Below are 26904 nucleotides of genomic sequence, written 5' to 3'. Positions count from 1 at the left end.
CTATCTTATTTGACTCCAGTTTCCCTTCCAGGAGTTTGCTCCAAAATTCTTCTTTCTAGACCCTGTTCCTTAAGAAATAAGCTTCTGTTGCCTCACCATCTTATCCCCTTTCTGTCCTTAGGTTAACTTGTTAGGCATTAACCACTAAATGGTTATGTCTCCTGTGTAACTCACTTTATCCCTTTGATGTACTTAAGTACCCGATTACTGGCTTTGGAGTCACTTCCTTAGCACATTCATTTTGGATAACTAATAGAAGTATCATTAAGGGATCTAGGTTTCCTATGAATTATTATTAACAATTCAATCTTTCCATTTCTCCCCAGATTATGCCCATGTTTTTCAAGGAATATTAAATAATTGCATGACTTACCATGCAATTTAAGGCCCTATTGCATCTGACCACCATGAAACAAAAACATATTACCGATGGAATAGAGCTGAGGTTGACATGAGGGCTGGAGATGGAGATTCCTCACCAAAGTTTATTTTGTGCATGTGATAGTGAGGGTGATTTAATATTTGTATAGGTTACCAGGGAACCTGGGGAAATTTTATTTTTCTGAAAAAAATTAAACTGCCTAGGTTTATTTTCCTTGTGTGTCTGCCTCAATGAAGGGAGGTGGATAGTCAAGAATAGTCAGTCCTTGGCCAACTCTACATTTTTATGAAGCTCAGGAGTTCAAGGTGATGTGGCTGAGTTTTGCATTGAATAAATGAATATTCCATTTTGACCAAACCCCTTGTATAACAAAATGGTACACACAGATTGAGCCACTAGTCAGCTCCATTTCTTGTTCTTGTCAAATATAATTCTTAATTTGGTGACTGAAAGTTCATTTCAGGATCTTGGCAAGAAATTAAAATATCCAGAGTATAATCAGAAGTCAATGCTTATTAAATTGAGTCCATTTCTTCTCTACATTTTATACATTTATATTGATATTATTCTATAGTTAGAGCTCTTGAGGCAATTCAAAAAAATTTTTTCAGGCTATTCAAAATTTTTAATCATCAAAGAAAACTAAATTTAACTCAGTTTATTAATTTCCTAAGACAGAAAATAGGAAACTCCATTTTGAAGACTGCTAACAACTATAGTTAAAGGGAAAAACATGTATGTTTCCCTATATGTTAACTAGAATACCACCATTATAGTTCTCTGAATATTCAGTCAGCAAAATTTTCTCGCATGTTGCAAATCTGCCATATCTCAAGTTCAATAAAACTATGCCATGAGTTAAGGAAGCTGAAGTAGCAAGTTTAGCAATGTTCTAGGTTTCTTGGTTGAGTAGCTTGGTACTAAAAGTGAGATCCATGGACCATCTGGCCATTACTTGCGATCTTATTAGAAATGCAGTCTCAGAAACCCTCCCAGACTTACTGGAATCAAAATCTTCATTATAACACGATCCCTGGGGTATGAATAAAAAATGTGAATAAATTCTGAGCGGCATTACTGTAGGCAAGTGCTATTGAAACGTTTCACGTTATGACCTATATAGTAGGTAATACACATGCACATGCATACAGACATAATTGAAGCAAAGTTTAAGAAAATAATATCTCTTCTATATGTGATACATTCTGTTATGTTTTCTTCTAATTTCACTTTTTTAAAGTTAAATACTGCTCTTGACCCACTGGATTGACCTCACTATCTTCTGTGATGGGTCAATAGACTCATATTTGAAAATCACTACTTTGGTAAATGGAAAATCACTGATGAAACCTGTGTATGCACAGCATATGTATTAAATAGGGTAAGTAGGCTGGATGTAGAGACCACTAAAGTTTGTTTCAGTTAGTTTAGATTAGAATTAACTCAAACTCAGAATCACGTGGATGGCTTGTGAAAGCATGGATTGCTTTTAACTTTTAAGTTCCCAAGTGAATGCTAATGCTGCTGGTTCTGGGATCACATATCGAGAACCTCCATTTATTAGTATGGGTGGTGACAAAGAGTGAGCTCCACATACATTTAGGGGTAAAATCTACAGAACTTGGTGGTTAGTCAGTATGAGGTAGAATCTAAAAATGCTTAGAGGAGGCAGATTTTGGAAAGCCAGTTTGGCTTTGGATTAGAGGTGGCCTTGTCATGAGACAAAGAATCATAATTTGTTTTATGGGGATGTTTTACCTTGAGGATAAGAAATGGTTTAAAAAAGAAATTCCCTTGGAATGTCTAAAAGCCTCTTGTTTGGTTTTTGTTTTTTTGTTTTTTTTAGTTTATTTATTTATTTTGAGAGAGGCAGAGAGAGTACAAGCAGAGGAGGGGTGGAGAGAGGAGAATCCTAAGCAGGCTCCATATGCAGTCAGTGCACAGAGTGGGCCTCAAAACCACGAAACCACGAGACCATGACCTGAGCCAAAATCAAGAGTCAGATGCTTAACTAACTGAGCCACCCAGGCGCCCCCGTGGGTTTTGTTTTGTTTTTTTAAGTAATTAGAGTAAGTGTCCTTTTATATTAGAATACCTTTAGGCTTAACTAGGAGAGTTGAAAGGCATAATTGGTATAATTGGCGTGTGCCCTGTCTAGCACCTTCTTTTGCCTGATATTACCAATGTCTTTTTTCCCCATTGGCAGAAGGAGGCTCAGGTGAGGACCAAGGTTACACACTGAGTCACTGGCAGATAAAGCTGCTGTCAGAGTCCAGGCCTTTCAGCATTGTATAATACTGATAATAGGTCAGTCGGGCTCTTACAGGGTGCAGTCTATGAGCAAACCTCAGGAGATCACGTAACATTTATTCTACTCAAGTGTTGTTCAAAGTACTCTTTAGATATAACAGGAGTTATAATGATGAGTTTTGCAATACAGCCTTTCCAAGTTATTTACAGTACAATGTAAAGTGATGTGATATAGGACAGAGTTCGCTTTGAGCTTTAAGATCACTAAATAGTATGGAGATACAGAAAAGTAAATCACTCACACTAGAATTCTTTGGAAAGGTCTTGTCAATGAAGTGGCACTTGACTAAATTTTAGCTTCTTAAATTTTAATGCTGCTTCAATATATGCACATGAATGAAAATATATAAACAACTTATATTTTATACAACTAAAAATTTTTAAATGTATAACATTTGAAACAAATGAAACTGTAAAACCAGTAAAAATTCAGTGAACAACACCAATATGATGGATAGTGATATGTTCCTGAAATCAAATCCTTACTTACGATGTAAACTTCTATGGTTTCGTGTTGTTGTTTTTTTATTTTTGAGAGAACAGGAGTGGGGGAGGGGCAGAGAAAGAGAGAGAGGGAGACACAGAATCCAAAGCAGGCTCCAGACTCTGAGCTGTCAGCACAGAGCCCAAAGCGGGGCTCGAACCCACGAACCTGCGAGATCATGACCTGAGCCGAAGTGGGCTGCTTAACCAACTGAGCCATCCAGGCACCCGTATGGTTTTGCATTTTAAAGTGAAGGTTTTGCGGCCAGGCTATTTGAGTCCTGGCTTTGCTGCTTCCATTCTTTATGCCTGTGGACAAGCTGCATAGCCTTTCAAGTTTTTCATCTATAACATGGGGGGTTCCTAACTCATGGAATCATCGCGAAGACTAAATAGGTTAGTACATGTAAAATGAAGAGACCTCTCCAGACATGATGATAAATATGGAGTGATTCCTAGCAATTAGTGTTGGCTGTGATTGCAAAGATGACTTTGACCTTAGTACTCCTGCCATCGCATGTCTTGTAGTGACTCAGTTCTCCCACTTGCGTTCATGTCATTATGAAACTTGGCTCTCATACTGAGCTCTGGTATCTTTGGCATTTGTTGACATGACTGCTTCATTATTTGTCTCTAAGAGAAAACACTTATTTCCTTACAATGAAAAATACAGTTATCACATGGGGTAGATTAGTTACAGGAGCCTTCTCAGTATAATCAGCAGTCTCACACCTATTCTCTCCCTCAGGAATTAACTGGAAAGTTGAGTTGTTGAGAATTCATTGTGATGGTTCTAGGACTCCTGAAGTTCTTTCCCTGTGGCATGGCTACCAAAAAAAAAAAAAAAAAAAAAAAAACAACACTAATCAGAAGGTGGCTTTGTAGCATGAAATTAAAGTCCATCAACTAGAAAACTATATTCACTTCTACATTATAGATAGCAAGACTGATCTTGTTAGGTACATAGAATTTTTAAAAAGGGAAGTGTATTCAGATGGTGGAAATAGCTAGGGCACAGGTATGAAGGTAAGAATATATGTTTTATGTCCTAGGGACAGTGAGTTATATGACTTAGAGCACAGTTATGAAAAGGAATCACGTGAGATTAAACTGGGAATGTGGGTTGGAGCCATTTCCTGGAGGACTTTGCATACCAGAATGAAAAATCAGTCATTCTCCCTGCCTCAGTTTTGTTTTTGTTTTTAAGCAGTAAAGTGGTATACATAGGATTGTACTTTAGGAGGATTGATCTGGAGACATAGTGTTTGAATAGGTTAGAGTGGGGGAGGGCCTAGAGGAAAATGAATCAGAGAGAAGGTGATCATGATAGTTCATCTGAAAGCATCCACAGCCTAAAGAGAGAGGCAATTCAAAGAAAATCATGTACGAGGAATTATACTATGTTAGGCTATAGGATTTGATAGTCTGTTGTATGTGAAGATTGACAAAGAGTGGAGTTTAAAAATATTATCAGAGTTTTAGTCTGAAGGAATGGTAGTAGCAAGAAGAGGGAAGTTGGGATAGTCTGGTTTTGTGGGAAGTAAAAAAGGAGGCGTTGGATATATTGATTGGGATCTAACAGAATATTTGGGTTCAGGCACCCAACAAGAAACTGGCAAATCCAGAAGTAGGAATAAGGATAAACATTTGGGAGTTGTGTTGCAGATTACAGGTGAAATTGTGAAAGGTCATCATGGCAGAGAAGTTCAGAAGACAGAGGACTACTGACATGGAGGAATATTTACTCGCCTTAAAGAGGAAGGAAGGGAAGAGGCATCAGGAAAGGAATCATTCAAGAACTAGGAGAGCTACGTATGCATAAGCTGAGATTGGAGAGAACTGCAAAAGGGAGGAGGTCTGAAGACAGGAAGGGCTGTAGGATTTGGTAATGGGAAGTCACTGCTGAGCTGCAGGACAGCATATGCTTTCCTCCCACCTTATATTACGACAGTACCAGGGAATAAAGAGTGAATGGCTGCTGAAGAAGTGGAGGATAGTGCTTTCAAACGAAGTTTGCAATGAAAGGAAGAGGAGAAAAGATGGGAAGAGGGTGATAGTGGGTTCAAGAAATATTTATATTGTTTTCTGTGTAAATGAGGATAATTTTAGTTGAGAAGGAGCCAAGAGCAATAATAAAGGAATCAAGAGGAGCAAGGGACCACTTAAGTTCTGTAAGAAGGCTAGAAGGGATATGACCAAGAGCACTAGGGAATAGCTTAGCCTTGGTAAAGGAAACATCTAGTTCAGAAAGAAGGGCAAAGCAGCAGTGGGAGGCTGTCATGAAACTTGGAACGAGGAGGAAAGAAAATGGAGAGTGTGTAGAAAGTTATCCATATTCTCAAGAAAGATAAGGCAAAGGAATCTGCAGAGAGAAGAGATGGGGTTGGAGTTGGGGTTTGATGGTAGGAATGGTCTGGAACAGCTGCCGCTGGGAATTCATTAGGGGTTTCACCAGGTTAGTAGAGAGGTCATGAGGATATAGCAAATGTCAGCCAGCATGGATCTGTGCTGGAAAGTGTGTGTGTGTATTTTTCCCCAGGAACATTAAACTTAGGACAAGGAAAGTAAATGCAGTGTGTTGTACAGGTCTGGAAAGATGGCAGAAGATCATAGGGGCTAGGGATTCGAATAGTTTACCAAGTGCTTTGTTGAAATAACAGCAAGAACTCCTAGATGGGTAAGGATGCAAGTAAAGCCTAAAAAGGTTAAAAGATTTTGATGAGGATAATGAGCACATTGAGTAGAGGAATATGAAGTGTGAAAGGAGTATAAATTGTGGTCCGGGAGTTTGAGATATTGGAGCTGAAGCATGACCATTGCTGAAGTCAAAGGCATACGCCAGTTGGTGGCTAAAGTGGAATAGAGCAGGAAACTGTTAATATGGAAAGGTAGACAGTCTGTAACACCAAAGTGTTGTTAGTTAGATTAATTCACCAAGGGCATTGGCAGGGGATTGTATGGAGAACCTCTTGGAGAAGGAAGATAGTAACAAGTTGAGAGGCTTGAATAAGTCAATGGCTTGAGCTTCAGCTGACAATAGTTGGTTAAGTGTCCAACTCTTAACCAACAGCAAGTGCTGTTATTTCAACAAAGCACTTGATTTCAGCTCAGGTCATGATCTCATGGTTAATGGGATCAAGGCTCACATCAGGCTCCTTGCTGACAGCAAGAACTCCTAGATGGGTAAGGATGCAGTAAAGCTTGGGATTCTTTCTCTCCCTCTCTGTCTCTCTGCCCCTCCCCTACTAGTGCTATCTCTCTGTCTCTCTCTCTCAAAATAAATGAACAAAAAAAGAATAGTCAAGGTGGAATAGAATAGTCAAGGTGGAAGAATAATAGCACAGAAGGAACAGTAAATTGCAAGGGCACTTTAACCTTCCAGTATTTAAAAACACTAGCCCTAGCTCCTATACCTACTATGACTTAGGGTAGAGTTTCTTCATTGTGAAGACAAGATAAAAACGGTGTCTACCTCATAGGATTATTGTGAGAAGTACATTACGTAGTATATGTGAAGCATACAGCACAGAACCTACCAAGTAAATACATTAAGCGTTCTTGGTGCTGTTGCTGTTGCAGACACCAACATGTACCAAAGATGTGTAAATCTTGCGTAGAGTGGGCTATGCTGTGTCACTGAGTACAGCATAGGATAGATGTCACTTGTGGACACTGTCACTCCTGACGCTAAAAAGTATTACTACCACCGGTCACCTCTCACCTCTAAATGGTAGGACTGACCTACACTGAAACATTTTTTAGGACTTTATATCATCAAAGAAATAGTGTAAAATTAGTAAATTGGAGAAGGATGGGAGTATTCATGGAATCAAGGGAAATTGTTCACAATTGAACAAGACCAATAAAATGGGCTAGTAGGTTTGTTTCGTAGAGTTACATTTGTGGAGTTTCATCAAGTTATATTTCTGGAGTTGACACTGGCAATGCCAAGGATTAGGAATATAAAGGATAGAGGATAACTCGGAAGACCATGTCGGCTGTAGGGAAGCAGGCTGATGCTCATGGAAGACACACAAATACTGTAACAGAAACCCAAGTGTCAAAATGAGACAGGCAGTAAGAGCTAAGGTGAAGGAGAGACTTTTTTTTTTTTTAACCTTGGTGCTCTTCACATGGCCCATGGAACCTCAGTTCTAGGAAAACATAGCTTTAAAAATGACAAAAGTTACTCTGAGTTCTACGTAACATTCCCATTCTCCTAGCCCTTGGAATTTGCTCTGTAGTTTTTTAAATGTCCAGTCACATGAATGTAAATCTTTGACTTAGGAAAATTCACATTCTCCCTCTCTTACTACTTTTCTTGCTGTTTTTGACAGGTAAATGGCCAAGACCTAAAGAACTTGCTGCACCAGGATGCTGTAGACCTCTTTCGTAACGCAGGCTATGCTGTGTCCCTAAGAGTACAGCACAGGGTAGGTGTTATTTGCAGCCAGTGAGCTGGCACCAGGCTTTTGTGGGAATAAAGCCTCTTCGGTAGTGCGTTTGGCTTTTTTTCTCCCTCCCATTCTCACTTTTTTAAAGAGCTTCTCTGGCACAGGCAGGGGTCTGCAGGGACTTCTGCTTATCATGATAGGAAATTCAAACAGTATGCTTGCAGCCTAGGTCCTGGCTTCAAGGTGACGTGCCTTAAATATGAAGCGTGACAACAAAATTTAAATAAATGGGGAAAAATACAACCAGCATCAGTTTTATTTTTAGTAGGGAGGGAAGCCTATGTCTGCCCTTGAACATACTTATTAAGGAAACTCAAAGTGTAAACGAAAGATGGTGGATTTTTTGATACCCACTATGTGCTTTTCCCTATCACTACCATGAACCCCATTTCTTACCATCTTGATGACACTGTTGACCAAAGCTATAATGCTCAAAGGGGAACTCCAGGAAAAAGGAAATGGATTTCAGAGTTTCATCAAAGCAGCACCTGTCCCTGCATCCACGTCTTAGTTTCTAGTGTTTTATAATTTGGATGATGGGTGGAGAAGCCAGGTAGACCTAATTCTTTCCATAGCACCAAGGACTTCAGAGTGCGTTTACAGCATAGGTTCAGTGTGCCTTTAAAGTTACTCCCTCTTAAATTAATGATGTCCTGCCTCACTCAGCTCTTGAGTGAGGCTTCAGAGGGTGAAGAAGGGCCTAACAGGAGATAGTACAAAATTGGAAGGGGCTAGGCATGAAAGACACTTGAGAAAACAGCCATGGTTGCAAGCAGAATCTGCATGTGTTGGATTCGAAAACAGATCCATAAGTGACAATATTGGTAATCAGCTGTTTCTGCCTTGGCTCTTCTGTTTCTAAAGCATGGAAGGCTTTGTGCAATAGATAAAGGCAAGTAACGAACACAGGTATACACTTCAGGTATGATTAGTGTTTTTGAAGGCATGTGGGAAATGATTTTCAAAGTTCACATTTTAGGAACCATCCATAAATAACTCCTGATAAAATTTCTGGTCAGAGAATTGGCCTAGCCCTAAAAACCATATCTTACTATTGGCATGCCTTCTCAGGAAATCTCAACAGGAAATGAGTGAAAGATGTAGAGGTAGGTGGGAGAGAGGATAGAAAAGGTAGTTTGTGCGGTGTTGCCTTTCAGATGGAATGGTCAGACTTTTCACTGGTTGCAATGAGGAGGTCGATACCATTGAACTGAAACAAGATGGTATTATGACTCATAATTGCAAGTTAGCTATTAAAAGTTAATATTAAGAAAGGCCACCAGCCTCAAAAGGGAATGCCTAGGCAGTGGAAGGTTATTACCACTTGGATATGATTTTTTCTTTTTCCTTATTTCCCTCCGAGTCTTTTACTTCTGTTTCATATAAATTTCATCTTTACTGTGCCCAGTGCTAGAAAGTAGAGATGAAGGACATGACCCTATATTAGGAGGGAGTGGGTGCCTTTTGGGAATTGCAAAGTATTTCCCAAAATGGCACCGTACCTGTGTTAACATTGCTCAGATCTGCTCTTACTGTTTTCTGATGACTGGCAATCTTTCTAAGTAAACATTTCTAGGAAGGTCGACACTCCCTGCCCCCGCCCAATAATTTCTAGCTTCCCACAGGATCAATAGGCTTCAGCTCATGTCTTCATTGTCCTAATATGATAGACATAGAGCTTGGTGGAGGCAGTACAGAAACAGAAAGAGGTTATCTGCTTACCTTCGGATCCTTTTAGGCCAGTAGCACAGCAAGGTTAAACACCTCCCCATCAGACTTATTTCCAGAGAATTGATGACGCTGATGTGTCAATCTGGAACAAACAGAGAGGGCTCCCGCTAGATAGTTCTTGGAGGTTACAGCTTTGGGTGGTCTGGACCCGGGTCATGTGTCAGCGTGGACATTTCAGTTGGGGTAAACACACATTGGTCACTAGAGTAATGTTTTTCTTTTCCTTCCAGTTACAGGTGCAGAATGGGCCTATAGGACATCGAAGTGAAGGGGAGCCGAGTGGTATCCCCATAGCTCTGGTGCTGGTCCCAGTGTTTGCCCTCGCCATGGTAGCAGCATGGGCCTTCATGAGATACCGGCAACGACTTTGAAAAGCTTGCTGTCTTCCAGTGCTCCCAATAGAAGATACATTTCTCTCTCCCTCTCACCCTCCTCCCCTGCCATTCTCCCATATCCTTCCCTCTCTGCGTAGCCAACACATCATTTTAAGAGACTGCTACCTAGCCAGGACCTCGCCACCCAAATCTCCAAGTCCTTATATTCTAAGGGGAGAGTGAAGGCATTGTTTGAAGACAAGACTTGGCTTGGAACAAATGGGGAGTTAATCTGTTTTGCTAGGACCACCAATAGAAGTTCAGCTACAACCCAAAGAGGGAAAGGTCCAGTCTTCCCATCAGCACGGGTGATGCCTGTTCCTTAGCTGGCATGCCTCAAAGGCCAGCTGTGTGCTGCAAGAGAAGAGAGGATTTTTCTCCTTAATGATCTTCCTTGGGAAGTTTTTGTGGCCTTTATTTAATTTCTAACTACATACTTGGGTGCCTATATCAAACACAGGATGGTGAGGAGAGCATTTTTGCTTTTTCAAAAAAGCAAATGCACACACACACACGCACACACACACATACACATCCATATATGACAGTACAATAGTGATGCCTCGTGGAGAATTAAAGAAGTGGAAAGCGGCTCTGTGGTTTCAGGTTTCTGTTATAAGGGATGTTCTAAATGGAAGAATGCGATGCATAGCAGAAGTTGAGGGAGTGAGCCTTACAAAGATGCCCAAAAAGAAAAAGAAAAGACCAAACCAACTAATCAGAAATCTTAGAACAATATTTCTTCTTACAATAGCTGTGGTGGAGTGGAGGTAAAATGCCATAATCCAGCTTCATGTAAGTCAGTCTGTTCCCCAACCTTTGAAATGCAAAGATAAATCTGACTGGTCTCTGGGCTGCCCTAGGGACCTTTTTGGTACCTCACAGTCCTGTTAAAGGATCAGCTGGCATGATTGTGGTCAGAGCTATAGTGATGGGGCCAAACCAAACCAGTGAGAAAACTCTAAAAGGCAAAAGGACGGTGCCTCCCAGGTGGCACCTGAACCCTCTCAGGCCATCTAACAGACTTTTGGTCTCTAGAAATAGGCAAATTCTGAGTGATGGAGCCGCTCTCTGTCAGGACAGGCATGAAGCAGCTCTGCTTACAACTCAGTTGAGAGGGTTCGGATCACAGGTAGTTTTGAGAGGATCTGAACACCGGCTGTGGCTTTTAATGAACAAACCATTTTGCAGGGAAGGGGAAGAAAAGAGATTTATCTTAGTGGACAGGGAAGTTTGGTGGATGTTTCATGGGGAGACCTTGAGAGAAGGAGATGGATGAATGGATGCTCAGGAATACCAAAGACATTAATGAGATAGGAACCAGTCCATTCATGTGCTACTGAATGTTGGTTTTAAGGCCCTAACTAAGGAGAGCTGAACCAAGACAGATTCTCTAGCTTAAAAAGAAATCATTTCCGCCCTCCAGATATACTGGCTATCAGCTACAGGCCTTACATGATCCCGACAGCAATAGTGTGAACACCTGCCCTGAGGCAACCAGCCGTGTCGACTTTTAGCGTGGATAATCTAGTCAATATTTTACACTTGTTGGTTGGATACCAGCTTTGTTAAGACACTTGTACAAAGAATGTCAAATTTATACTGCAGACAGCAAAAGGGAACAGTTCCTGAGACTCAAAACACTTGGGAAAGTTCCCTGGAGAAAGGGGACAAATTGAGGACCCTTGAGGAGCTCACAGTCTAATTAAGGCAATTCATAAATAGATGAGAAGTTAAAAGTATATCATCAGGTTAAGTAACAGTTGAAAACAATAAATGGAAAAAGAAACTCAGAACATGATGTAGCAACAGAGATGTGCAGGCAGCCATCACTTTTTTTTTTTTTTCAGGAATTCCAAAAAAGAAAGCTGTCACATAATGACATCAGGCCAGAGTGTAAAGGGAAGGCTTTTAAAAATAAAAACCTTAGTAAGACCTTTCCTCTGGGCCAACCATTGCTCTAAGGAGAAACTTGCTTTAAACAATCGCAGTAGGACTTAGTCTCTTACACCTGAACTGTTCAGTACCTTTGAGACTCACTTAGACGACTGTACCTGTAGGGCCCACAGAGAGCACGGACGGTATTCCAGTTCTCACCTCAACCAGTCCTGCTGTGGAGGCACCACGCTGGATGCCCGCCCTGTGTTTGGAGGCTGGTGCAGAAGCTTCCGCAAAGGGCCTGCTTACCTCCTGGGACTCATCTCAGGGTTTGGACATCAACTCTTGAGAGGACCTTGAGACATTCAAAATAAATAGGACACTTATCCCCTTGTTGGTAGAAGTTTTGCTTTGTCTAATAATAGGGATTCTTATGCACTTTAATAATTTAGTTTTTTTCTGGAATTAAACAGCATTAAAAGATCCAAGTTTTAGGCATGATTCAAGTTTTAGGCAAGTATGCCATTCAACTTTCCTGATTCTCTAGAAAACTTTTATTCTGGATGAAGTATTGAAGTCCATTGTAGGTCATTTAAAAAATTCATGATCTATATAGATCTTTCACTTTATAGATTGTGTCTAATATTCCTGCTACCTAAATTACTATGTACAAGTTTTAAAAATTGAATGAAAGTATTTTAAGACAATATACTTAAAACTCTTCTGTATTTATCATCTTATATGAATAATTTTAATAAGACATCATTTGCTTCCACTGTCTCTGTTTTCTTTTCCTGCCAAGTTTTAATCTGTGCTATTGATTTAACTTAATTATTCACACCATCTAGCCATGTACAATAGAAAAGGAAATTAATACTTGTTACCATATTTTGTGCTAGATAGTGTACTAAATCCTGATTGGTACACTGTATGTTTATGACTCACAACTCTGAGATCTAAGTATTGTTTAAAAAGACACCAAAGGAAAGATAATAAATTACTTTTCTAAGATTACATAGGTGGTAGTGGTAGAATCAGGATTTAACTCAGGACATTGGATGCCACTGTCAGTGATATTTCTTATTCGCAGTGGTTATCAAAGTGTCAAAACATCAGCATCACTGGGGACCTTGTTAGAAAAGTAAATTCTTGGGCTTCATCCCAGACCTGCTGAATCAGAAGCAGTACAGCACTAAGTAATCTGTGTTGTAACAATCCCTCCAGGTGACTGGTTGACCGTGAACTTTGAGAATCGCTGCTCTATGCCAATAGTCGTCCTCTTTTTCTTAGGCTAGAATCATCTGGAGAGCTTTTAAAATTCTGGTTCCCGGATGCACCTAGACCAACTCAATAGAATCTCTGGGGGTGGGACTCAGGCAGCAGTAAAATAAAGTTCATCAGGTCATTCCAGTATGCAGTGTCAGTAAACAATGCTCTGTGGCATTTAAATTCTTAAATAACTTGAATTGTCAAATCACATGCAGGCATTGCTCCAGTCTAAAATGAGAATTTCACTTGGGCCTTTTTTTTTTTTTTTTATGTTTTTATTTATTTTTGAGACAGAGACAGCACATGAGCAGGTGAGGGGCAGAGAGAGAGGGAGACACAGAATCTGAAGCAGGCTCCAGGCCCCGAGCTGTCAGCACAGAGCCCGACGCGGGGCTCAAACTCACGGACTGTGAGATCATGATCTGAGCTGAAGTCGGATGTTTAACCGACTGAGCCACCCAGGCGCCCCTCACTTGGGCCTTTTAGAGCCGAACTGTGAGCTTCTGCCCAAGTGTGGATGTGGAATGAGAAGTGGAGCATTCTGTGGCTTCTGATTTGCTAAGGACTGGCCAGCAAAATGTTATTAGTGATTCAGTGTGTGCAGCTAGTAAATAAATTAGAGCCAAATCATAGAACATTAGAGCTAAAAGGGAACCAGAAAGATTCTAGGATTAATCTATTTTAGAGATGAGAAAATCCAAGCTCAGAGAGGAAACTGACAGATCTGAGATCTAAGTCAGATCAAAGACTTCGTCTATTGTAGAAGTGCCCTTTCCATCTCATATTTGTGACTTGAATGTATCCACTACATGAACATAGACAATGTCCTTTCTATCTCCGTCCACTTGTATCTTCTGTCTTTGGGCCTTGAACAGAGACGGGAAGAACTGACAGCTGAAGGGTATTGCAGGCCATTGGGCAAAACTGGGAGATCCACAGAATCATCTGTGAAAGCTCTAATATCAAATTCAATCACACAAGCTCTTCTAAAACAAATTCCAGTAGTTTTAAACTAGAGAAGTGTGTGTGTGTTTTGATGTTGGACATTGTTTTTATTGTGTAAATAGCAATTTAAACGGAATATGTAAAGAAACGGAACATAACCATTAGGCTGTCAAGTATGGAGGGGGAGTGGTATTCATGTAATCTCACGTGGAGCCAATAAAGATTTTACTCTAGTCAATTTTAGTCAGAATTTATCTTTAGACGGATGAGAGTTGTTTCTCTCAACAAGTGAGCGTCTAGTGTGCACTAGGTGGTGGATACAAAGATAAATAAGATACAGTCACTCTAAGCTGAAATGGCTCATTATCTGATCGTGGGGGGGGTATTTGTTGGGGATCTTGATGTTAAAGTATTTTGCTAACATCATCTAGAAGTAGGTGATTAAGTTACGAAGCTCTCAACCTCTTACCTATAATGGGTTTAGACTTGGTTACTGTCCTGGAATAGGCCCCTTTTGCTGTTCCTCTTTTGTCTGCAGATCTTGAGACCAGCATTCACATCCAAAAGGACAACTGTGATCAGAAGGAGGACAGTATTTGAAGGAATTCTGTTCTGATCGGAACCAGGTTCTTAACTGCCATAGACTCTTGCCTGATGTTGACGTGTATATATACACACACATACTATAAAGCACTTGGTCTGCTTACCTGATGCACTTGGGACCATATCAGCCTATATTATAAAGAAAGTATTGCTGTGTCTAAAGAAGTTATACAAACATTAGGTCTTGTTCCTAAACGTTTTCCATACTGTTCATGTTCTTTTTTCAGGGGGAGAGGGCTGAAGTGTGTTTTCAAATGCAAGACAATCATTAACAGAGTCATTTACAAAAGAACTTTGTATTTACTGTAATCATTAAATTTATTAACCAATCACAGGCAAATGGGATGACCCTTCTTACTAGTTTATAGATTTCTGAATTGAATTCCAATTTAATTCTGTATTTGCAATGCTGATTTGAATACGAGTTTCTTATTCCTGAATATATGTGCATTTTACCCACAGGCTAAAATGTTAGTTCTTATAAGATTATTTTCCTTATGAACCTTATTTTGCTTCCTTTCTACTTTGATCTTATGATGCCTGGATCTGAACAGCTGTCAGTTTCTCAGATCAAATAGATGCCCTGTTGCAACTTGGAATGGAAGACACATGGACATGAAACCCTAGTCCCTAGGGAATATCACCAGAGATTAAATGTGTAAAGGAAGCCATTAAAATAGCTGATAATCTCTCCTAAGCTTTGCTATTGATACCAGGTATAGCAAATGAAGTAAAAGTAGATCTAACTGCCTAGCCCTATTGGCATTCAACAAAAACTTGTTGCATTTGTCAGTGAACCTTTACAATATTTTTTCCACATTATTCTGGAGGCTATTGAATAAATACGTCCTTATTTTTCTAACAGCATAGCATTCTGACAGAATAATGGAAAGAGGAAAGGAAGAAATCTAAATGACCAGTTTGGGCTTAGCTTTGATACAGGAGATAAGGATAAGGGCACATACAGTTACCAACATTTACTATCTTATTTGCACCCTCTCTACTCCCCCAAAGCCTGACAAGATACGTAGAAGGCAGAAATAGGTTTGTGCCACAGAATGAGAACGGACTTGTCAAAACTGAATATTGACCTTTGGTCCAAGTTACTTTGCATGTAGCTGACCTTGGTATGAAGAGAAAAGGCAGTTTATCTTGGTCATCATTGCTCTGTCACATGGCTTAAACAAAGTTCAGACCTGAAGTCCAAGGACTAGTCTATCGTTGTGTGTACAGAATGGCTTTTCTCCCTTGAGGAGCTAAGAAGATATGTCAGTTGTCAATTACGTAATACACCACTGCAAAACCTAGTGGGTTAACACAATATTTTAGTGATATTCTGTGGGTTTCAGAGTGTTTCTTCTGCTAACACCTGGGTCACATGCAGCTTCATCCATCTGATGGTGGAACAGAAGTAGGTAGTCCAGAATGGCCTTATTTTGGCGTTTAGTGCTGGCTATTGGCTAGGGTGCCTTGATTCTTCACATGGCCTCTCATCTTCCAATAGGCTAGATTGAGCTCTTCACAGTATGGGGGATCGGGGTCAAGATTTGAAGCCAGACCAGAACTTTGTCTGTGCTCCTTATACTCCATCACATTGCTCTTGGCTTGTGTGTTAAAGAGGAAAAATATATATAATAAGTAATATATAAGAATGAGTAATAATGAAGAATGTAGAAGAATGAATAATAACTTTTTCATGGAAAATGTGTTTGCTAGAAGCCTATTTGGGTGCAGATAGAAGATGGGGAATCAGAAAGGGTTGGTAGTTTTAATAGAGTAATTGAGGTATAGTAAGACCAGAAGATCAGGAGACTGCTGACATTGAAAAGATAGTTCGTTACGCACAGTTCCCAAGAGAAGGGGACACACCATGCCATGGGGACCATACAGGGAAGTACTAGCATTGGGCATAAGGCAGAGGGAAAGGGAGGAAGTATGGACAAGAACCTTCACAATGGTGGCATGGGAAGGAACGGGCAAGACCAGATATATAGGGTTAGGATTGGCTACTTTGAACAACTGCAGTGGCCTGTGTGGCAGAGGAGCTCTCCCTAGTTTTCTGGTACCTGGCCTTGGGGTGTTTAGGGCATGTGTATAAATGACCCTGAGTGTGAGAGCTCCACAAAGGAGCATAGGCTCCAGGTTGGTTGGTTTGTATTTGAAAAGTAGGCTCATGAGAGAGTCAGCTGTTTACTCTAAAAACCGGCTAACCCTGGGAGGAGCAGTCCCTTCTGGGTCAGCAAGGCCCCAGATGTCAAAACATCAAAATACAGAAAATAAATTACATAGTGAATACACTACCATTACTACTATAGTGGGCTCTCTGTCCCTCTAATTTCTACCTTTACTCCCAAACCTACAGACGTGACTGAGATATCCAAAGGTAATCTGAACTATCTAGAAAATAACCAAGAAGGACAGAAGCAGCAACAAGATTTTTTTTTAAACCCAAAGAACTACATATCACCAAATCCATGTGCAAAAAGTCCTCAGTTTTATTTTATATAATTTTCTAACAAGTTCGGTTAGCTGGTTTCCTAATCCATAATAAATTACTAGTTAAAATTATGGCTAGTTCCACTGCCTGCGGGGTCTGGCAATATATACCCTCCAGGGCCCCAAGTAGTTAATGGGGAGTGATTCTCTCATATCACAACTTTAATCCACCCTCAACCACAGTGCGATGGTGTTTCAAACTTTGTATCTGAGGTCAATGGTTAATTAGAAACCACTTTATGGAAAAGGAAGTTTTAAGTTCGCTTTTCTGGGCAACTATTATCTAAGGCAAAGGAAAATGGTCCATCTCCAGCCATGTCAAATGACCCTGGGTACCCTATAGTCCTTGTGCCCATTTATTTCAGTGGCATGTCGCTTTACACATTTTATATTCCATCTCGTACTGACCATTCCCAGCCTGTCACACTGTTCCTTGAGTCGTAGTCTAAACCACCATCCAGTTTTGCTTGGACCACTGCATTAGCTTTCTAACTGCCCTCATCATTAGTCGTTTGCTTGTCTTAGACAAAGATTCTGGTAAAAACAAATCTCAAACATGTCTCTCCTCTGCTTAAAAACCCCTAGAAGTTTCCCATTGCACTTAGGATTCCGTCCAAAATACTTGAAGGCCAGCACAATCTAGTTCCCGCTTGCTTCTTCAAACCCTTTTCACCCCACACTCCACCCTCTCTCTCTGATCCCTCCCCTCCCCAACTTTTTGGTTACTCAGAAATGTCAGGCTCTTCCCCTCAGGGTCTTCCTATAAACTTTAAAGTTTGTGTGTTTTCTCCTCCACTTCTTTTCTAGATTGTTAACTCCGTGTCATTTCCTCTGTGTCAATTCTCAGCCTCTGTTTTCAAGCTTGTCTGGTCCTGGGGGCACCAGCTACATCCTGCACAGCTCCTCTCCATCTGGCACCTGCTCCCTGTAACCCAATCTGCCTGGCCACAGAAGCCTCCACAAATTAGCCCTTTAACATCAGCTTCTCCATCCCTCGGCCCACCCTAATGCCAACTTCTGCATTTACGTTTTGTTTTCAAATTTGGTTCTTTTTCTCCTCAGTGCTCTAGTCTCCAATCCTTCCCCTTGTCCTTCTAATATTTTCTCTGGGTATCAATTCTGGGTTTGCACAGAAAATAGTATTTTTTGTTTGTTTGTTTGACGGACACCAATATATAGAGACAGTAAAAAAGCTTTCCTCCCACGGAGGACACAAAGGACCGGCCGTAAGAACTCAGATGCTTTCAGAAACTTAACTGTCAGAGGAAGTTGATATAAGCCCTATGATCATACATTCAGAAGGAAAAGGCCCTTGAATTCACGAAATGGCAAATTCCTTTAAAGTACCAGTAAAACTACCTATACAACAGTCCCCAAGAAGAACTGACTAGAGGAGGAATACAATGTTTCAGGGCGCTGGGGATACAGGAAACAAGTGTATTTTAATCTGGCTCTGGCTGCAGGTGGGGGTGGGGGGTGTGGAGTACAAGTATAGGGAAATTTAACAGCATCACTACAGGGCTCGTTTAAAGCTGGTCTTGCCTAGAACAAAGTGAATGACAGACTGCTGATGTGGGGAAAGTATTAAAAGCTTTTCTCTATCTCAGTATTACTTTAGGGGGTCAGGAAATTTATTTCAGACTTTAAATGAATCTGGCTTTTCTGTGGATGTGCTAAGTAGAGGTTAATTCTTTTAGATAATAAGACCATAAAGTATCTTTTCAAGGGAGATGTTATCCTCTCTCCTAGTCTCCTATTTCCTACCTTGCCCTTTTTCCTACTATCCTTTTTTTAAAAGAATTATTCCTTTTATTACAAAATTTAATAATTTAATGGTTTCTGTACTTTTCCTTATAAGAATAAAAATGACAGCTGATGTTCAAAATTGGAAACAAGATAATCAGACAAAAAAAATCACATTTATTTCAATAGTTCAAAGTGCAAATACAGCAAGTCGGTTCACAATGTTTCAAGATACAGTTTTAGGTATAATGAAAACTTAACCTACAAAAATGAAAGGGTAAACAGCAGAAATAAAGCTCAATTTAAAAAAAAAAATTCAAGTAACCCGAAAACCTTCAGACTAAAATATTCCACTTACAACAATTCAGAAAGGCCTTCGTTTATGGAAACCAGTAGTACTTTGCAATCCAAAAGGACTTCTCAAAGAAAGAGAATTCCCTCAAACTGGTCAGCTGAGGACAAGAGTGGAGGTTCTTGGTGCTGGCTCTTCCTGGTTCGGCAGCCTCACTCACACTGTCATTTGATGTGATTCAACCCGTGATACTTTGATGTTTAGGCAAATTCTAAAAGATGCTTAAAGTTCAATATGAGACCAACACCCTGCTAAGAGTTTTTGAAATGACCACTATATATTTAAAAGATTTTAAAGACCAATTTCAACTTCAGGAATATGGTGTTATTGGGGGAAAGACATAGATGAATACTTCTTCCATTACTTCAAACCTTTCTGTAAGGTTAGCAACGTGGCCTTTGAAACTTCCTTGTGAAAATCGTACTTCGATGTCTATTTACTTATTTCTACACACACAGAACTTTTATGTAGAGTAGAAAAAGTTCCCACTAGGAAGATAGTTCAAGGTTGTTAATGTCCTTTGTATCCGTTGTTCATTTCTGCTTGTTCATTTCTGCTCCGCAGAAGCAATGTTAGCTACTCGCTTCAATTCAGGAAAAGTACCTTCAGGAAGGTTTAGAAGAGATATTTACTCAGTCTTTTTTTACAACCTTCTTCACCTTTTCATTGTGGGCAATAAACTGAGAGTCTCTTCCAAAAATTCTATCCCACCATGTAAATGCTGAAGCGTAATTTCCAATGAACTTCATGTGGTGGAAATCATGATGTTGAGAACCAGCAATGAAAGAGATCAGATTTAAAGGGTTGATAGGAATGTCACCACCACTATGGACATCAATAGTGTCTATCGAACGAATGGTCACCCATGCCCAAAGAAGAATGACACGATCACCCAGAAGCATGATTCCAATGGAAAATCCAGTTCCGAAAATCAGAGTTTCCAACGGATATGCATAGTCAGCTTCCATCCCAAATGGCGCCTGAAATTCATGATGAATTTTATGAATATATTTTATGTGTTCTTTTGTGATGTAAGAGCCTATGCAGAAAATGGTGCCAGGTGTCCTCAATCACCGCACAGCCTACGCATCTTCCCAACAGCATATACCGTCTTGGCATTCTTTCCCAATCATAAGGAATATTTAAATACTCTGTAAAATAATAAGTTCCACAAATCAAAGGAAGCTGGATACAAAACTGATTAAAGAGAAGTACTTTAAAACATTTCTATTGGCTTTCTCATGTTTCTGATTTATTTTTCTGAATTTTGTACTTTTCCATGTAAAGTATAAATTGAAACAAAAATCTAGGTAAACAGAACAAGAAATAAAGGGCCTCATGAACTATCAAGGTTCCCATGTTGCAATCTGGAACTATGTGTAATTACTCACTATATAGTTCCAAGCAATTTTAATGGTTCTTGTAGAGGGTTCTCAGGTAAAAGTGACTCTATCTACTCCACAGCCAAGGATGCTGAACTAAAGATGCTGATACTTTCATTTGTTGCCATTTTTCAAATCTCTGCAGAAAGCCTTAGAATTCTGGATGACAGTAGGGGACCTGCAGGCCGCTGTCACCCAGACCCCAGCTATCCTTTTTAATAAGAACTGGTGCTGTGATGGATGTTGAGGAGTAAGTAAAATATATTTTATTTCCACTGTTGTTAAACCTCGCCCAATCTACTCACACTGCTGTTTGCTAGAAAGACCAGTTTTTCACTGGACTTTTGAAAGATAGTTATGGCTAGACTCAGTTAAGATGAATGTTTTTTCCTGTATCACAGCCAAGGGTCTAGTCCTTCTTAATGGTAAGTTTCCAATTTCCTCAGTAATTGGTATGTTTGACTTTTATGTTTTATCACAAAACCATCAATTTCTCTTGCTGTTCAATGTATGGTAATAGAACTTGAAATTCTTATGCAATCTTTTTTACTTTCTTTTTTTTTTTTTTTTTTTAATTTTTTTTTTTTTTCAACGTTTATTTATTTTGGGGACAGAGAGAGACAGAGCATGAACGGGGGAGGGGCAGAGAGAGAGGGAGACACAGAATTGGAAACAGGCTCCAGGCCATCAGCCCAGAGCCTGATGCGGGGCTCGAACTCACGGACCGTGAGATCGTGACCTGGCTGAAGTCGGACGCTTAACCGACTGTGCCACCCAGGCGCCCCTTTTTTACTTTCTTATAGATCTCTGTTTTTGTTTTCTGTCTTATTCCTAACAGATTTAAATGTTTTTTCTTTAATCTTTGAATTGATTCTTTCTAATAACCAGCTTTTGGATTTATATTAATCCATTTTTCTGGTTTTGTTTGTTTTCCATTTCCTTTATTTTAGCTTTTATTTTCACTAATTTCTATACTTTTTTTTTGGTTCTTCTTCTTCATTACAAGTCAAAAGTTTATTTTCTGTCATCTGTCATATGATGGTTTTTCCTTTTTATTAATTGCCATGTGAATTATAATTGTTATTTTGATATCCTTCATGATTTAGGGATTATTCAAAATAGTGTTACTAATAGTCTCATTAATAGTGTTGTAGGAGATCTTAAAAATTCTTATTACAAGGAAAAAAATTTTGTAACTATGTGAGGTGATAGATCTTAACTAAATTTACTTTGGTGATCATTTCACAATATGTACCTTAATCAAATCATTATGGTATATGCATTAATCTTATACAATGTTCTATCTCCGTTATATATCAGTAAAGCTGGGAAAATTTAAATTTGAAAAACAGTGTTACTTGACTGCAGTGGTTACTTTAGGAAGTAGGTTCACTTTTGAGTGTCAAGTTTTAGTTTTATTGGATGCACACTATGTTTTGATTTATAGGAAACTTTATATGTACAATGATTTTTAACTGTTGTGTTTTTTTATTATTTATTTATTTTTTTAATTAAAAAAATTTTTTTTAAATGTTTATTTATTTCTGAGGCAGAGAGAGATAGAGAGCATGAGTGGGGGAGGGTCAGAGAGAGAGGGAGACACAGAATCAGAAGCAGGCTCCAGGCTCTGAGCTGGCAGCACAGAGCCCGACACAGGGCTCAAACTCACAAACCGTGAGATCATGACCCGACCCGAAGTGGGTTGCTCAACTGACTGAGCCACCCAGGCGTCCCTAAATTTTTTTTTTTAATGTTTATTTATTTTTGAGACAGAGAGAGACAGAGCATGAATGGGGGAGGGTCAGAGAGAGAGGGAGACACAGAATCGGAAGCAGGCTCCAGGCTCTGAGCTGTCAGCACAGAGCCTGATGCAGGGCTCGAACTCACAGACCTGAGCTGAAGTCAGACGCTTAACCGACTGAGCCACCCAGGCGCCCCATGTTTTTTTTAATTGTTTTTTTTAATTTTTTTTTTTTTAACGTTTATTTATTCTTGAGACAGAGAGAGACAGAGCATGAACGGGGGAGGGGCAGAGAGAGAGGGAGACACAGAATCGGAAGCAGGCTCCAGGCTCTGAGCCATCAGCTCAGAGCCTGACGCGGGGCTCAAACTCACAGACCACGAGATTGTGACCCGGGCTGAAGTCGGGCGCTCAACCGACTGAGCCACCCAGGCACCCCAACCCCATGTTTTTTTTAAAACCGGTGGTGGACAAAGACGTTACTCAAACACTTAAAAGACACAAATAGGCCATTTTTAAATGGTCTCCTTTTCAAAAAATGTATCTTGAGATAAAAGTACACTTTACTTGCTCTTTATTCAAACATGTCTTTACAATTCTCAATAGACGTTTTTCTACAAAGCTTTTTTGAACATAAATTTCAATAGATAAAATCCCACTTCACCGTTGACTTATATCACAAAAGCACCTAATCGTCTACCCAGAAAGGAAGCCTTAGTTTAATAGACAATATTTAGAAAGCTTTCAGATAGGCTTTAGTCCCATGGCAATTGGAAGGTTAGAGTTTTCCTGATTTGCTCTACATGATGAAATTTGCTGTAATCTAGCTAATACTGCATTTTGAGACAATGTAATTAACTTTGTATTTTGTTAATATTTTGGTTTCATTAATCTGTACAGAAGAGATTTCCAACACTTTTTTTTTTTTTTTTTTTTTTTTTTTTTTGGTACAGGAGACTTACCTTGGATTCTCTCCACAGTGTTGTAGAGCAGATTTGTGTTTGGTTTAGGAATCACTACTCAGGGAGTCTTCGCTATAAAGCACGGTACGGGAAGTTCTTGTCACCTTTGCTGCGGCCATTTTATTTGTTTTCCCAAAAGTCATGGACCGTGGTTTAGGGCTACAAAGGAAGTCAGGGAAGACAGAAGTGTATTAGACATGGTCACATTCATCCCATAGTTCATATTCTGTAAAAAGTAATAAGACAAATACAGGAATAATTCTAAAACTATAATGTTAATGATCACTATCACAAGAGAGATGTGCATTAAGGGAGAAACAATTTCTTTCCTAGCTGAATAATGTCAAAGGTTTCCTTTTAACTGATTTCACATTTGACTGGATTGGAAACTGAGCAGCCAACTATCAGCCACTGTGGTTATAGCCAGAGAAATTAGATGGAATGGAGGGAAGGACAAAAAAAGAAAGAAAGAAAGAAAGAAAGAAAGAAAGAAAGAAAGAAAGAAAGAAAAAAGGAAAAGAAAGAAAAAAAAAGGAAAATCTTTGTGGCATGTTGACTTTGAAGTGTTAGAAAACCATTTATGCTGCTGGAAATATGCCAGAATTCATCCACAGTGCGATAAAATTTGAAGCCAATGTGATAATTGACTTTACCTAGGGAAAGAGGATAGAGCGTGGGAACAAGGACAGAGCAGTGTTTCTCACAGAGTAGTCCCCAGACCAGCAGAAGGATCACACGAATGAAAGCTTGTTAGAGAAGCCAGTTTTCAAGTCCCATCCCAGACCCACTGAATCAGACACTTGGGATGTAGCCCAGCAATCTGTGTTTTGATCAGCTCTCGCAAGGATTCTGTGCACACTAGACTTGGAGAGTCACTGAGATAGAGAAGAAAACTGGAATAGGCTGACAACTCCAGCTAAGATTTCTAAGGCTGAAGTTTTTATTTATAAGGCTCGAAGTTGGCGAGGATCCACGAGAGCCAAACATCCACAGAAGCCACAGGCGGAGGAAATTTCAAGAATCAGATAGTCAGTATTGTCAAATGCTATAGATGTTTAGTTCTAGTCGGGTCATTTGTGCTACTTCACACAGTTTTGACCTTGTACAAGCCTCTTAACTTTTCTGAGCCCCAATGTGCTCATCTGTAAAATGGATCTGGAATCGTGCTCTTCCAAACTTCGTAAGGTTTTTGAGTGAATCAACTTAGATATTAGGTGTCAATTAGGAAAGCAAACAAAGATTCGTGAAGTAACTAATCTTTTGGTACCCATAGCCATTAAGTTTGGCCACAGTTCTAAAACTTAACCTTAGTGCTAAAGCTCTCAAGACTGGTCATTTTGATACGAATGCTCCTATATACTGGCACGAGTTAAGTGAAGGTAGAGCAGATACTGGAGGAAAACATAACTTGCCTACATATCAAAAACATATGAGTCCTAAAAGACTGGCATGGGTGGTGGAGATGCCTTGTTTCCTGGATGTGCATTTTCATATCCTCCCCCTTGGAAGTATGACAGTTGGGATGGCTGAATCAACACTGTGACTGTTGATGAACACTGAAAGCACAGATGGGATTTGAGTCGTGTTTCTGAGAAGGCAACAGAGCCCATACTGATGAAGAATTTTGTGGGTTTTGTAAGAATTATAAAAAGGGTGACAAATATCACTTATTTGGATTTAACAGAGAAACTGAGGTATACCGTAGTAATGCTTAAGGTGAGCACTAAACACAGACAATGGAGTTTACCACCTATATAATATTATTTGTTAGGCATTTAAATTTCCCATTGCTCCAAATTTTGCTCCCTGACAATCTTCCAGCATACTTGTAATTTTGACTATTTAGTTGCTCCTTCAGAGCCATCTCATAAATGCTTACTTAAATAATGGAACAAATGAGAGGCTGAAGACCTATATTTACCTAAATTGAATATATGCTTTATCTAAAAAGGGTAGCAGATTATTAGCTACAGCATTACCTAGAATATATGTGTACGACTTAATCCATTATTAACTACTAGCTTAATGCAGTAAGCATTTACTGATGTCTGATCCAGTAGGGAGAGGTTTTATATAGTGAGAAGGTAAGAAAAGGCCTGGACTTTAGAGGAATGCCCTTCACATCTAGGATATGAGGGAAAGTGGGAGAAATAATACGGAACTAACCTGGATGCTCTATGAGTTCTGAAATATTGAAAGGAAGTGAAGGAGGAAAGAAGGAAAGCTATATGCAAAATTTGCATACTTCACAATACATCCTGTAAGAAATCTCATGGCCCTATCTGGTTCCTTCTCTGCAGAGAGATGAATTATATGAACAAATATACAACAAACAGCAAAAGTCAAACAATTCAAAATAAAGTACAACAAAATCACATTGAAGGAGACCCCATTCATAAAACATAGTAACTATAAGGCCATCCCTTCAATCCTAAATTCTCCTGCATTCTATAACTGTTCCAGACTCTTTCCCATGAATCTACATAGTTTTTCCCCAGCACTCCCCACTGGGTAGTTTGACTTAACCTCTCAGGCTAAATGCTCCCCAGTTTGCAAGAAGTTTCTTCCTTGGACAGATTGGGGTGATAGAAGATTGGAGAAATAGGGGTGAGGAATTTTCAGTCTCCCTTTAATAAAGCTTGTTCTGATCACTTCAAACTCTCCCTTGGATCAGTTCATGTGATGCTTCTTTAGGGAAGCATGTGATAGTGCTGTGTGATATGTATTAGTCAAAGGCTACTCCAGCTCCGAGGAGGGAAGAATTTATATCGCCTGTGGAGTAAGGGAGGCTTACTGGTGTCCCTGAAACTGCATTTTGAAGATGTGGAAGTTCATGCAATACTCATGGAATAATATCTCTTCCAAGATGGAGTATGGAGTGAGTGCAGAAGAGCGGTAGAAAATGCAGGCCAAAGTCATACTATATTACAAAGGGCCTGAAGTTCCTTGCTAAGAAAACTGGAGTCACTACTGTAGGCAAAGAACAAAGCCAACCGAGAGAATCTCATTGTTTATGCTTTCTGAATAACTTTTCAGCAGTGTGGAAGACAGACTTGAGAACCACCATTCGGGTTCTGTTTGTTTTATCATATTTGACCCCATGGGCCTATTATTAGAGCGGCTGAAAGGCAGAGCTGGTATTTCTCTTCTGAAGACCACTCAGGGGTGACTTCAGCGTGTGGAAAGATAACAAAGGATTCAACTACGAACGTTTCGGTGGCACTAGAGGCAGGGGCAGATGGAAAGATTTCAGGGCTAGCCTGGGAAATGTTACTCTGTGTCACCTGTATTTTATACTATTATGGCATCTCAAATAGTACTCGGTAGGTGAGGCTTTTTCTCTGACTCACCTGGCAAATGGCACGTGGGAGCTGTTTCCTAAGCAACCGTCGTACTTAAGGCACGTTCATTTGCCCATTAAATTGCCAGCTTCTTTCTTTAAGACGGGGATTGTTATTTTTTTCATCGCTGTTGTCTTCGAACCTTCGAATGACCTGCAAAAATGTGTGCCGGAGGGTTGCGGAGTGATTGGAAAATGGACATTCATAAACGGCTGAAGATTACAGGCTATCTGGCAGTAAAAGTACCAGCATTAAATGTTCAGTGATAGCAAGGTACTACACTGATTGCCACTCAACCTACCCTTTCGTGGCGGTTTATTTATTTCTAAAAATCTCTATCAAGCCGGTAAACTCCCCATCCTACAAATAGCCAGAGTACAAGAAACTGTAGTACTAGCTTCAAAAATTTTTTTCTTTTTGGTTAGCTGACTTTATAGAGCGGCTATATGCTTGGGAAG

General features: G+C 39.7%; 1 protein-coding gene and 1 pseudogene across 1 annotated transcript in view; one reads left to right on the top strand and one right to left on the bottom strand.

Moving 5' to 3' along the window:
- The window catches only part of SYNJ2BP (synaptojanin 2 binding protein), a 37872-nt gene extending 23808 nt beyond the window's left edge, over nt 1-14064 (top strand). Inside the window, exons 3-4 of the mRNA XM_047863781.1 lie at nt 7513-7608; nt 9591-14064. Coding sequence (XP_047719737.1) covers nt 7513-7608; nt 9591-9731 — 237 coding nt within the window. The 3' untranslated portion in view covers nt 9732-14064. The remainder of the gene's footprint in view (nt 1-7512; nt 7609-9590) is intronic.
- Nucleotides 14065-18864: 4800 nt separating this feature from the next.
- Nucleotides 18865-26874, bottom strand: LOC125168614 (methylsterol monooxygenase 1-like; annotated as a pseudogene).
- Nucleotides 26875-26904: the final 30 nt, after the last annotated feature.

Source organism: Prionailurus viverrinus, chromosome B3 (genome assembly GCF_022837055.1).
Source record: "Prionailurus viverrinus isolate Anna chromosome B3, UM_Priviv_1.0, whole genome shotgun sequence".
Lineage (NCBI taxonomy): Eukaryota > Metazoa > Chordata > Mammalia > Carnivora > Felidae > Prionailurus > Prionailurus viverrinus.
This window is presented reverse-complemented; position numbering and strand designations above follow the sequence as displayed.